The sequence below is a fragment of the Ursus americanus genome, chromosome X (genome assembly GCF_024610735.1).
Source record: "Ursus americanus isolate L20-20 chromosome X, mUrsAme1.1.p, whole genome shotgun sequence".
NCBI lineage: Eukaryota > Metazoa > Chordata > Mammalia > Carnivora > Ursidae > Ursus > Ursus americanus.
Window position 1 is genome coordinate 65,826,031 of NC_142164.1, and position 13,467 is coordinate 65,839,497.

Genomic DNA, 13,467 nt, shown 5'->3' on the forward strand with positions numbered 1-13,467 from the left:
GCTATTTTTTAAGCTCTCATGCTAAATGGTATCTAGCTAAAGACTGCACTGGCTTGGCAGTGGAGCTCAGTGGCAACTATGGAGCTTACTCTTCTACCCCTGCCCATACATCTCTCTTTCCCTAGTCTCTCTTCTTTATTTCCCCAGTTCCTTTCCTGTTGCTCCTCCACTCCAGCTAGGTCTTAGGTCTCTCAGGTATTCCCAGGCACGTTTTGTCCCAACTGGTGGACCTCAGACCTAAACCAATTGCTGACCCCCTGCAACTTTCCCTTCATGACCTTAGGCAAGTCACGTCCTTGCTCTCCTGTCGCTGTTCCAGTTTGCACAAAGACGGGCTGGAGTATGCAAACCTTTCCAGGTCCCACATTCTATGTAAAAATAACACAAACAATGAACACTTACGTGTTCCGTAACATGCAAAGTCTCTACCATTTTGGCCAACAGACACATATTTGGATTATTCATTTTGTAAATGGCCATAGAATACAATTTTCCAAAGAACAGTATTTAATATAGTCATAAAATGATCAACATGGAGTCCTTATTTTTAAAAGCTATGACTTTATCAAAGAAAATTCAGAGCCCAACACCGAATGCTTGATAGTCCCTCTGGACCTGTCTCTGAGCGTCCATTTTCGAAAGGAACAACAACAGAAAAAGCTTTTTGCATGTTGGGGCCCTGCTGGATTTACCAAAGCAAAGAAAGAAACAAGACTGGAGTGGCAGAGCCTTACCACCACTGGTTCAACTAAATCCTATGAAAGGCTTTGTTTAGCCAGTGGTACAGAGACCTAACATAAGACAGCACCTCAACATACATTATAAACCCTCAGAAATATGCTCAGAGAGCAATACACGTTGGCAAGAATGAATCCCTTTATCCTGGACAACTTGCAGCTTTTTAGGCAAACCAGTTACATTCTCCCAACAAAACTCATAGAAATATGTAGTCACCAGTTTCCAACATACTACCACCAGACAAATTCACAGTATTGTTTCCATGTGCCCAACAACACAGAGCAAAACCGAAAGAAACACATCAATTTCTCCTATACACACACGCACACACCCAAATATGCAAGAGAAACCATTTTCTTTGCAGAACCTACCGTTGTCTAAGTTGTGGGCATGACATGATAAATACTGGTTGCTAATAAAAATCAGATGGATAGCTCTCCACTGAGAAGCAAAGAGCACACGCAGAAATAAAAAAACCCAACCAACCAACCAACCATCCTAAGGTGTGCTTCTTGTCATGAACGGAACACCAAACATGGAGAGAAATGACTCCAAGTGTCCATTTGCATCCCTCTTTCCCTTGACCTCAGACCGACGAGTTCTCCTGTGAGTTACCTCCCCGCACTTCTGCCCCCATCACAAAAGCCTGGAGCAGAAGGTGGCCGGCCCCTCTCTTCTTCCCCTTCAGGCCCTCGCCTCGAGGCACAGAACAAGACTGGGGGGTGGGGGAGGGCGGAAAGGACAAAGGTAGGCGCTTTTGATCCCTCACAGCTCGGCGACAGGGCTCCCGGCCTCTCCCCTTCCCATCACGGAACCAGAGCACCTGCCCGGGAGACGTCCCTCTCCTCCACCTTGGTAACCGGCCCACGGGGCCTAGGTGTCCAAGGAGTCCAGGCGCTGCAGCCCCAAGGGACAAAGGCCGGGCTGACAAAGAGGAGGGAGAGGCGAAAGAAGTCGCGAGCGGTCTGAAAACCCTCGCGAACAAAAGCGGGGGTGGGGGTGGGGGTGGGGTCCTGAGACTACCAAGCCTGTCTCGGGTGTTCCCAGAGGTGGCCGGGTTTGGCCGATTAATGCGTGTGGGGGAGGGGGCCGGTTAGAAAATCCCTCTGAGGAAAGGGATTAGGGGGCTGCGGGGACGCGGCGGCCGGCAGGCAGGAGCCTGAGGGGAGGGCAGAGGTCCTGGGGCCAAAAGGGGCACAGTTCGTGAGTGGGGAGAGGTGATGGCAAAGAGGTGAAGGCCACACAGGGCCCAGTGGCGGGAGAGCGGGCGCTCAGCCCCGGGCGGCGCTCCCCTGGGGCCGAGAGGGGCTCTCAGGAGGGACTCCCGAGCTGCGCACCAGCCGGGGCTGGGGGCTTGAGGCGAAGGGATTCCGGGGAGAGCGCAGAGTAGTTGGGGGCGCAGTGTTGGAAAGGAGAGAGTTTGAGAACAGAACCGTAGAGAGGCCAGGGGGGTACTGCGAGGGGGCCTGACCCTCTCCGCCCCACCTCACCTGGCGCCGGGTCGGAGTCCAGGTCTAGTGCCGAGAAAGCGCCAGCTCCGGCCAGCCCCTCCGTCCCGCGCGGGAGACCACGGACACAAAGCGGGGCGCGCGGGAGGAGGGGAGGAGGGAGAGGGAGGGAAAGGGGGAGGGTAGGGAGGAGGAGGAGACGCCTGAGGCGCGCGAGGGGGGGGGAGGAGGGGCGCCCGCCGCCCTCCGCCTGGGTCACGGGGCGGGGCGTGAGGCTGGAGGCCGCGCTCGGCCCGCCAATGGCCACACCGCCGGCCGGCCGACTGGGGCGCGCCATCCGGCAGCTCACCTCCGCACCTGGGCCTTGGCTGGCCCCAGCCAATCAAACGCCTTCATTTGCATACCCAGCCCCGCCCCTTCGCCCCAGCCAGGGGCCCGCTCCCTGAGAACACAAAGAAGGCCCCCGTAGGGGGAGGGGGTCCGCTCCCGACTGCCTACCCCGACGGCCTAGCATCACCTTTGCAGTGCGTTTATGGCTCTTTTACAGTCACCCTGATGAGAGGAAGGAAGTGGGGGTCATAGGGGTTTGGACCAAGATTCCTTAAGAGGTCGGATCTCTTCTGCGGTCCTTCCAACCGAGAGCTACTCTCCTCCTGTTCCACCGCACACATTTGCGTCTCTAAGCATCTGAGCCCTGCGCCCCCACCCCTCTCCCCCTCCCCTTTTTCCAGTCGCCCCATCTCGGTGCTTCCTTCCGTAGGCTGCTGCCCACTACTGGCCTTCTGCTGCACTGCAGCCCTGATCAGCAAGCTCTGAGCACAGCCTTAGACAGATGCCCCAAAGGGGCCCAAACCTACCCCTGTCCAGAAGGAAAACAAGAGAGGAAGGGGTCACTGCACTAAGGTAGAAGGGACCTGATCAAGTGGCTTTGGTACCTATGATGGCAAAAAGCCGACACAGGTTCAAACTCCCCAAATCATCTTGTCCGACCTTCCATCTCCTACCTTCAGGTCTGTACTGGGCCACAATGGTGACTGACTGGCCAGCCCGTTTCAGAGCAGCCGCAGCCTGCTCGTGAGTTGCATTCCTCAGGTTCACGCCATTCACCTGTCCAAAGAGGGGAGATATGAGCCATCCCCAAAGCAAGAAAGGCAGTCTTCTGTCATAGCAGTTAGGAGAGGGAGAAGGGTAGCCCATCCCTATGCCTACTCAGATGCATTTCTCAATAGCCCATCCTTGCCCCTAAGACGCGACCTAAAGAATATGACTTCTCTAGTGTAATAATTATCTTTGTGGGGGTCAAATGCCAACCAGGGTTAAGATCCAACACACATTCTATTTCCTCCTCAAGGATGAGTCTGGGCTCAGTCCCTGGCACTCCCTAAGGCCATCTCTAAAGAGAATGTAAGTTCTCTCCAGCTCAGCCTTCCCCCATCTCAAGAAGCATTCCTTGGAGGAAGCAAGATCTCCCCTCCTCCCTTTTAGATTGGCATGGCTCCCATCCTCCCACCTCTCCTTTGTCTCCTCACCGATAGGATCCGGTCTCCCCTGCGCAGCTCCCCACTCAGGTCAGCTGGGCCTCCTGCCAGGATGAAGGAGACAAAAATGCCTTCCCCATCCTCTCCTCCTACGATGTTGAAGCCCAAGCCTGTGGAGCCCTTGTGCAGGATGATCTTGCGGGGCTCTCTGGTGGGAGAGAAGTAGACAAGGTGGATATAAACTGTTGTTCCTCTGAGGGCCAGCCTAGAACAAGGCCCATCCTGCTGTAGAATGACTTCGGTCCCTTATGTACGATACCCTGTTGCTTCCTTTCTCTCCTGAAACCTGCTTGGCTGCTGTTTTCTGCAGGTGCCAAGTTTCAGTTCCTCTTCCCTCCCTTCTTCCTGAAGGCTTGGAGTCAGCTTCTCAGTGGACAGTGCCCTACTCTCGCAGTTCAGCACACCCCTACCCTGTCTAGAGACCATTACCCCAGAGCCCATTCACTCATCCTCTTTCTCCCCAGATTCTCCTATCCTACCACCGGCGTGCTGGACCTGGGCCACAATAAGGGGAACCAGTTCGGGGCACTGGAAATCAGCCCAGGGTCGATCGCACATCCATCCACAAAATGTACCTACTTACTTTACACTTGCTCCTCCAGTCTGGAAATTCCACCCACCAGCTACGACCCCTCCCACCTCCCCCAAAGACGGTTGTGGTCATCAGCTACTACCATGCGCCCTTGCCAGGTGATGTGGGAGACAGGTAAAGAAATCCCAGGTCCCCCAAAGGAGCTTAGGAGCCTAACTTAAGAGAGTTAACACATGGAAACTCCCAGCTGCAACTAACCATGTTATGTCTAAGGCATCCCTCTGGAAATGGTCAGTGTCATCAGGCAAGAGCTACAGCCGCTCGTGTGTATCCATACAACCCGACTCCCAGCACACTTTTCCTGGCCCACCGCCTTCACTTGAAGCATCTTTCATCAGAATAGTCCCAAGTCCAAGACTCCTCCTTTGTTGCTCCCAGTCTTGGGTGCGAGGCTCCCTCCCTGAGTCCCAGATGCTCTTGCTCAAATCCCTCCTCTCCTCCTACCTGGCATCCCCTCCAGGCCGCAGGGAGCGGAGAGGCCAGGCCCACCTCTGCGAAGCCCTCCTCCAGGCCGAGGCCGAGGCCGGGCCCAAGCCCAGGGCCAAGCCGGAGCCCGAGAACTTGCGTGCCCTCTCCATGGCTCCTCCAGCTCTCTCCACCCGCCCCCGACACCGGCCGCCTACCCTTCCGGCTCCCCTGCAGCCGGCCCAGCAGCCTCCAGGGCCCCACCCCGCAGCAAACCTGTCCCCCGGAACCCCGGCCGGCCGGACCAGTTCCACGGCCCGCCGCCGCCGCCGCCGCCGCCGCCGCCGCCGCCGCCACCGCCGCCAGAGCGGGGCGGGACCGTTCCCTGGGAGGCCACCGGGCCCGCCAGCCTCCCAGCGTCCCGCCAACCCCACCGGCTCAACGGCTTTTTTCTCTAATTTAGAACGACTGCCGCAGAGGGGGGTTAGCAACTGTCTCGGGGAAGAAAACCCCCGCCGCTTCCACCTCCTCAGCCCCCTCCACGCTCCACCCCACCCTTGACTCGGTTCTTTCGGATGGGGCCGCACACTTGGCACTCCCCCTGATGGTGGAACTTGTCCCTGCAGCTCCCTCCGTCCCTCCCTAGGGCCCTAAGGGCTGAGAGAGGGCCTCAGACCCCAAAGAGAAGTGAGGAGGGCTTTCTCCTCTTCTTGGCCATACTGCAAGGAGACCTGTGGCTAGCCAGAAACCGATTCCTAATCCTGTTCGTCCCTAGGTAGGATAAAGGGGTGGAGGGGCGTTTTTACCTGGTGAAGTCCTCCTCAGCCAGCATGTGCCTGGGGATAGGAGAGTAGCGAGCAGGGGGAACCTGAGGAGGAGCAGAGTAGCTGACCTTGCTCTCCACGGCCCCAAGATAACCCAGGCTGGAATTATGGCTTATGTGGTTGTCAGCCAAGGCGGTGAAAGCTGAAAGCAAGAAAAGGAGAGAAGAGTTAAGAGACCACTCCATGTAGGTCCCTACCCCCCCCCTCCCAAGGACTGTGCTCCACACCCCCTCCTCAGATGCCAAAGCCACCAGGGGAGGCTGATTCCTCAGGCCTCTCCTCCCCTCTCCCCAGCCCCACCCCCACCCCCGGGTTCCTCCTCCACAGTCCCTTTCTGAATCCTGGGCTCACTCCTGTGAGTCTTAGAAAGAGCTAAAGTCAAGCAGTCTACAAAGAAAGGCATGACTAGAGGTGTGACTAATAATAATCCCTCACATCTCTATAGCCTAATACGGTTTTCCAAGGGCTTCCTCGTCCATGATCTCATTTGATCCTTGCGGCAGTCCTGTGAGGAAGGCAGCACACACATCATTAGCTCCTCTTGGCCGAAGAGGAAACTGAAGACAGGTGAAAGGGACTCGTCCAAGGGCACCCAGCTCTAAGGGACGGAGCTGGCATCTGGACTCAGTTCTCCTGAGCACTAGTGTGTTCTCTCTCTCTGTCTCTCCCTCTCTGAACAAGGGGTTTGAATTCTTTCCCCTCCAGAAAGCGGGGGGCAGGAGCTTCAGGCCAGGGACAGGGCAGACGGTACGTACTGCTGGCATAGTCAGGAGGCGCATACATGTCGTTGAGGTGGACGCTGCCTGGCTTGGCCACCTTCAGATAGACCATATCAGATGTGTTCTTCAGTGAAGCCACGGCTTCCTCGTGCCTCACATCCTGCAGATTGGTGTTGTTCACCTAGAAGAGGAGAGGCCTTAGGGCTGGCCCTTGGGAAAAGGGAGGGCTTCCCCGGGGAACCCCCAAGGGTGGCCTTTCAGTGAAATTCCTCTAACGGAGGCCGAGTATAGCGCTGCAAGAAGTGGAGAAGCATCAAGAGGGCAGTAGAGCGGCGAGGAAACCCCAGCCATGACGAGAACTAGGGCCTTGGTGTCTGAGGGCGCACAACTCGGATGCTGCTGCTTTTGAAATCCCCCCACAGTGCTGGGCCCTGAGTGAGGTGCCGGTGGAGGGAGAGGCTACTAGAGCCCCACCTCCCCACCCTACCCTACCATTTGGGCATCCCCAAAGGCTGTCTCACCGCCAGCAGCCGGTCCCCGATCTGTAGGCGCCCATCCTTCTGAGCAGCACCCCCCTCGATGATCTTGGTGATATAGATGCTGTTGTCTCCCGGGATGTGCTGGTTGCCAATCCCCCCGGCAATGCTGAAACCCAGGCCTGGGGGGGGGAGCCCAAAGGGAGGGGGAGAGGGCCACAAGGAGAAGTTAGAGCGCTCAGTCAATCCCAGAGCCAGCTCCCCACCGCAGCCAACCCACTGGCCCCATGGAAGCTCCCCTGCCCCCAAGCCATCCCTAGGTCAGTAAGGGGGAGTGCGATGGGAGGTAAAAAAAGAAGCCCGTGAGCTAGAGCTGGGAATCAGGCAAGGAGTAAGGCTGTTCCCTTCCATTTCCTACAGAGCCAACCAGGGGCCTCTGGCCAAAGCACAGGAACCCAGAGGGCCGCACCTTTGGGCCCTTTGAGCAGGTTGACCTCCATGATGGTCTCGGGCGGGGGCTGTCTCCTCCGCACCACCAACCGCACCACAGGGCCCGCCTCCTTCAGCGCCTCCACGGCCCGGCTGTGAACCACCTCCGACACGTCCACCTCATTCACCCTCAGCACACAGTCATTCACCCTGCGGAGGAAGCCCAAGAGGCATGACACCCTGCCACCGCCCCTCCACCCCCTCTCCCACCTCTTCTTGCTTCCCTCCCCATCCCTCCCCTGCCCCCTCTGAGATCTAATAAAAGGGTCATCCTGCTGGGCAGCCCTCTTCCCCTACCTTCATCCTGCCCCTGCTACCCCCAGGCGCTGCTTCCAGGCCACCTCACCCCAGCCTCCCGTCCATGGCAGCTGCTCCACCAGGGATAATCTTGGTAATGAAGATGCCAGGGTCATCGGGGACATGGGGGTTGTCGATGCCACCTGCAATGCTGAAGCCCAGGCCAGAATTGCCCTGCAGAAGGGGGCAGAGGGGCACAGTCTGCTCACACAGAGGGCATGAGGGAGGCCCCTTCCCCCATCCCCCTAGAAGCGGGTTCTCCAGGCCTCCGAAGGGGCCACGGCAGCCCCAGGCCGGCACACAGCTTCCCAGCCTGTGCCCACCGTTCCAGCATAGAAGCCTCAGCAAAGCCATCCCCTCCCCAATTCCCCAGGCCTCAGTGAGCAAGGTCAATTAATATTTGTTAGTTGGTTGATTGATTGATGCAGTATGTGGCCTCCGAGGGAGGGCCACTGTTTCCCCCGTCTTCTCAAATGCAGGTGCTCCCCCCTTTCCCTGGGAGAGCCCTTCCTTTTCCTGGTCTGAACCCTCCCCTCTCCCCTTTCATCCTGACCCACTGGCAGACTTACCCGCTCAAGTACTATTTCCTCATACTTGAACATGCCATCGCTGCCATTCACCTAGGGGGAGACGACGCGGACAGTTCCCTGAGTGCTCCCTGCCCTCCCCCTCCACCATCTGCCCCCTGGTCAACCTGCTCCTCCCCCACCCCCCAAAGAATAGGACTCTGAATTGACCCCAGAACACCTCTTGGCCACAGATGGGGACAGGCTGACCCTGAGGAGGCCACACCCCTCCCCCCGCTTCCAGCCACATCAGACCGAACCCATTTAGCCCAGATCAATTGTCTGGGACTGAGCCAGCCAGTGGTGCACTCGCTGAGAGGCTGGGCTCCAGGGCCTCGGAGTTCGCTTAGGAGGGGTGCAGCGTTGGCCTAAGGGGGTGGCAGAAATGGAACGCGGTGGGCACCACACCACACCTAGCATCCATGGGGGCACACCCAGTGGCCTCAATGGGGACCTATTCCCCTTCTGAACCGTAGCCCTCCCTGACTTAGGGATCACAGACTCCCACCATGTCAGAACTGGTAGGACAGCAGACACCATCTTGTCCAACCTCCCTCATGTGACAGATGGTGTGACACTGAGGCCCAGAGAGGACACAGGTTGTACCTCAGAGAGCACTGGGAGTTAGTGGCAGAGCAGGGGTTAGAATCTGGATCTCCAGGTGCTCTTCTGTTTAAATCAAGCTGCCAAGGCAACTGAGGTTTTGGCCACTCACCCCCTTCCCCAGCAGAGCTCATGAGAAAAGGAAAGGTGCACCCTTCAGAATAGCCCCAGGAACCCTCATTCTATATCTCCTCTGTGTCCCCAGGAACCCAATTCTTCAAATGGGTGGAAGGAGTCAAAGTCCGAATCCATTTCCTACCAAGGGGCTTTTGATCCTGAACCCTTTGTGTTTCCCTGCAGAAAAAGCTAGGGTAGGATCTGGATGGGAGTCAGAGGCGAAGCCAGGGGTGGGATGGGAGCAGAGCGGACAAGGTTCCCCAGGAGGGAGAAGCTGATAACCCATGACTGACTGGCAGCAGAGTCCCTGGCCTTCAGTATACAGTAGCCATGGGAGGAATTGTTCTGACCAACCCACAGAACTGGCCTCCCAGACAAGACATACTTGTGGCCATTGTCAAGTGAAAATGTGATTGTGGGCAGACAAGTAGTCCCTGCTCCCTGGCTCCCACTCTCATCCCTAAGAATGGAGGAACTCCCTTGCCCCTCTCCCCAGGTACCCCAGCACCTCTCCTCCATCTTTCTCTGGCCCCAGGTGTCCTCCTCTGAAGGGAGCTGCAAACCTAGGGTGGGGGCTCCTTCACATGCTCAGCTCTGCTCCCCCCTCCATTGCAGCTTTGGCTTGGAGAAACACAGAGGGCAGCCGGGGGGTTGGGGCCGGGCTGGCTAGTCATGCCTCCACCTTTTCAGGGCCTGACCCCAGGACTTTATGCTCTGCAGCCCTAGGAGTTGGTGGGAGGACCCCAGCTGCAGCCCCACTCTGGTCCCTGACCCCATGGGGAAGAACTGATGGCTTTTCAGAGCCCCGAAACCAAAACAGCTGCCTGAAGTAACATGCAACAGACACACAGGCAAAAGGACACCCTTGCAGCTCTCGCATGCATCTGGCGTACCATGTGTGTCCACATGTGATAAGCCATGCTTCAAGGCCAGCTCCAGTGAGAACTGGAGGCTCCAGCCTCCCACTGCCCCACTCAGGGACCCTGCTTCCAGGACCGGGGGCCATCTGGGGATAAGCCCTGGCAAAGAAACCTTGAGCAACTGGCCCAGCTTTGGGACTGGCACCTGTCTGCCGGTTGAACAGGATAAGCATGAGAGAGTGCCTGCCAGGGTAGGGCTCCAGGGTACAGGGGAAAAAGAAAGAGGGGGACTCACTGGAGAGGGCAAGGAGCCAAGGCAAGGGCCATGGGAAGCAGTGAGTGTGGACAGACAGAAGGCCAGAACTGAGGACTCCTCTCCCTAGGAGGGTCCCCACCTTGGCTTCTGAGTGAGGGCACATTCTATCCCCAGAGGAAGACAGAGGCGGCCAGAACGGTCACCAGCTTGGGGTAGGCAGCACCTGCCCTCGACAGCAAAGCCTCCTTCTTCTCTCTTCCTAACCTGGGGGTTGCAGAGCCAAATAACCAGACAGGCCCTCCGCTGTGCATGCCAAGGACCTGGCTCTGCCGGCCCAGCCTCCATTTTGCTGCTTCTCCCACAGATGCTCCTTCCATTTTCTAAGCTGGCAGTTTAGACTGGGAGTGGAAGCCGGAGTTGTGCCCAGCACCCAGGGGTTCCCAAGCTGTGCCAAGTCAGGGCTTGGGGGCCAAGTTCTCTCACATCTGGAGGTACCCAAGGGGTACATGCCCCACTGGGGCCAGTCCTGCACCAGGGCAGCTGCCCCTTGCTTGGCTCCAGGCACCATGCCTGCTCTAGAGCAAAGAAGCTTGCTTCAGCCCCCCCCCCCAATCCCTACATTGCCCCCCCCCCCCCAGCACACACACACACTTCAGAGCTGCTTGGACAAAAGAGTCTGTCCTTCTCAGCAGCCTCTCAGCCTTGCTTGGGACGTGTCTCTTGCCTCCTCCCCCTCCCCTCCCTTGCCTGTCAAGCGCCTCTCACCAGGGACACCGCACACACACACACACACACACACACACACAGAGGCACACACATGCACACACTTGAGCCACATGTTCACACATATATACATGTAGCCACACACACAGGCAAACACAGCTCTCCCTGCAGCCTCATCTACAGAGACACCTCCACATTCAGAGAGACGTCCCCACATGTCCATGTGCACATTCACACACAAAGGGACTGGGACGGAAAGGGACTCATGGCATTGAGGGATGAAGCTCAGCCAGCCGGGCACATGGGCCCCCTCGACAGAGATTCACAGGAGCTCCACTGCCTTCCTCCACACACCTTAACATACATCCACACACACACACATATGTCCCCCCTACGCAGAGCACCATGCCCCCTCCTCCCCTCCTGTGGAGACACACACCACACACAGCCCCCGCAGAACCTCCCGCCCCCTGCCAGACACAGAGACGCTGCTAAACCCCCGCACTGAGACAAACCCAGTTCCCCCCACAGGAAAATGTGCCCCTCCGCCATACCTTCACCTCCTGACACACACAGCTCCTCCCAATCCCCTCCAAATGGAGACCCCCAAACAGACACACACAGAGAAGCATACATTTCCAACCGCCTCTCTTGGCCCAGGTGAAATGCTAGGGCTCAGGTTCCACTGGCTGGAAGCCTCCAGGAACCCCTGCTGCACCCCCCCAGGCCTCTAAGCCCCCAGTCTCCAGCCCCCCTGGGGTGCCCCGCCGTCCCCCCCCCCACTGCTGGTCCATACCTGCTCATACCAGTCCCGGTTGGTACAGGTGCACTCAGGCCACCAGCTGGGGCCACTGCCGTTGAGTTTGGGGGTGCTCTTGCCCGGGACTGGCTTAGGGGGCACTGGCCCCACATCCCGGCCGGTGGGGATGAGCTTGGCCTTGGTGCGGGGGGTGGGGGTAGCCCCCGCCTGTGAGGGCAGGGTCTGCGAGCTGTAGCCCCCATAGCCCGCGCTGGCTCCATTGCCCCCACCTGGCCCATAGGGGTCGGGCACCTGCCAGTCCCCATAGCCAGGAGGCTCGAGGCGCCGAAGGGCAGCCAGGCGGGTCACCTCATAGCACTCGGGGCACTTACAGCAGTGCTGGTGCTTGTGCATGGCACTGCCCCCCGCCGCCCGGACCCCCCAGCCCACGCCGGTTTCCACACCGCCGCCGCCGCTGGGCTCCCGGGCACACTCACACTGCTCGGACCAGGAAGGGGGGGGCACCCGTGGGGGCGCCCGGGCGGAGCGGGGCCTGGGGCCGGGCGGGCGTCCCGGGGCTTCTGCCCCTACGCTGCCCCGCACCCACGGCTCCCCCTCCAGCACTGGCGGCTCCGTGTCGCCCGTCGTGGCTCCTGGGCCGAGGCCCAGCGGCAAAGAAGAAGCGGGAGCCTGGGCAGAGGCTGGGTGCTGAGAGGACCGCTCCTGCACTGGTCCCCAGGATGGATCTGAGTGGAGTCAAGAGCATCTCTCCCTGGCTCCCTTCTCAGTTGATTCCAGCCAATCAGCGTGCAGAGTCAGGCAGCGGCAGCGGCAGCGGCAGGAATGCTAAACAGCGGCTCCTTAAAGGAACAGAGGCAGTGGCGCCCCCAGGCTCAGCCCCAGCTCCCCAGATATCTGGGGTACCGCCAACCCTAAAGCGGGGACGGGGGATTTGGGCCACGGGTGAGCTCGGCCCCCGATCTAGTGCCCCCACATCTCCAATTTCAGCCTGTCCTCCTCCCACTCCGCCCCACCCCACTTCCAAGAGGGAGTTGCAGGGAGATGCTCAATGGGTCCCTGGGCTTGCTGTGAGCTGGGGCTAGCAGAAGTAAAGACTTGAAGCAGCAGAACGGACCAAAGGGACGTTGGAACAGGGCAGGGAAGGTGATCTTTCTTAACAGGGGACCGAGGAAGGGGGCAGCATATGTGGCTACTCTCCTGTCAGTGCCTCCTCCTCAGGACTATTGTTCTTTCAACCTCTAGGCCTGAAATGACCGCAATCTCACACTTGACCTGCTTCCATCACAGTGAGGGACTCAAGCCTAGAACAGGAGGAAAGGAGAGCTCTAAGCTCTTGTCCCTGGCCCACGGGCTCCTGTCCTTCTCCCCACTCCTGCACTGTTATGATGGGAGAAAGAGCTTCAGGATGCCAAAAGGAGAGAGAGCCCAGGGCAGAAGGAAAGGTAAGAAGAGATCTGCAGTGAGAGAAACCATCCCAGGGGACCCGGAGAAGAACTTGGGAATATTTGTCCAAGGACATCTCTTTAGCCTCCCTGGCTCAGCCTGTTGGGGGACAGAGGCAGGATGGCATGCAGGGGAGACTATCTTCTTTGCTGTTCTTATTTTGTCCTTAGCCACCAATTATCGAGTCTTTACAAAGTCCTACGTGCTTTACATGCAAACAAAACCCCTACCAAGGTGCTACTAGGCTTATCTTAATTTTACCAGTCGAGAAATCGAGGCTTGGAGATATTAATACAGCTGGAAGGGACAGAATGAGGATGCAGATCCCGGCTATGTCCATGCTCTGAACCACCCTGGTACCATAGGCCCATTCTAAGTTCTCCTGTAGAATGTAGATCTCAGTTCAATTCAATGAACGTTCCTGCACACCTACTCTATGCAAGACCTTGACCTAGGACCTAGGGATATGGAAATTTATTCTTAACAAACATTCATCTAGCACTTGCTATGTGTGGACACTGTTCTAGGATTTGGGGATATAGCAACAAACAGAACGACGTTTTATCAGGTTGAGGGAAGTATAGAAACCTCACCCCCCCCTTTAAATATCTTT

At 57.9% G+C, this 13,467-nt stretch overlaps 1 protein-coding gene across 10 annotated transcripts in view; it reads right to left on the reverse strand.

The window, feature by feature from the left end:
- Positions 1-11,804, reverse strand: part of DLG3 (discs large MAGUK scaffold protein 3) — a 53,672-nt gene extending 41,868 nt beyond the window's left edge. For 4 of the 10 annotated variants that reach the window (XM_087860095.1, XM_087860094.1, XM_087860091.1 and 1 more), the window contains exons 1-9: positions 11,448-11,804; positions 8,096-8,146; positions 7,576-7,700; positions 7,210-7,379; positions 6,786-6,922; positions 6,301-6,445; positions 5,528-5,687; positions 3,716-3,872; positions 3,191-3,293 (exon numbers count right to left, since the gene is read on the reverse strand). In XM_087860095.1, coding sequence (XP_087716221.1) covers positions 3,191-3,293; positions 3,716-3,872; positions 5,528-5,687; positions 6,301-6,445; positions 6,786-6,922; positions 7,210-7,379; positions 7,576-7,700; positions 8,096-8,146; positions 11,448-11,804 — 1,405 coding nt within the window. Of the gene's footprint in view, positions 1-2,228; positions 2,382-3,190; positions 3,294-3,715; positions 3,873-4,760; positions 4,910-4,997; positions 5,072-5,527; positions 5,688-6,110; positions 6,142-6,296; positions 6,446-6,785; positions 6,923-7,209; positions 7,380-7,575; positions 7,701-8,095; positions 8,147-11,447 lie in introns of those variants that run through there. The other 6 variants (XM_087860096.1, XM_087860099.1, XM_087860100.1 and 3 more) reach the window with 6 other exon arrangements.
- Positions 11,805-13,467: the final 1,663 nt, after the last annotated feature.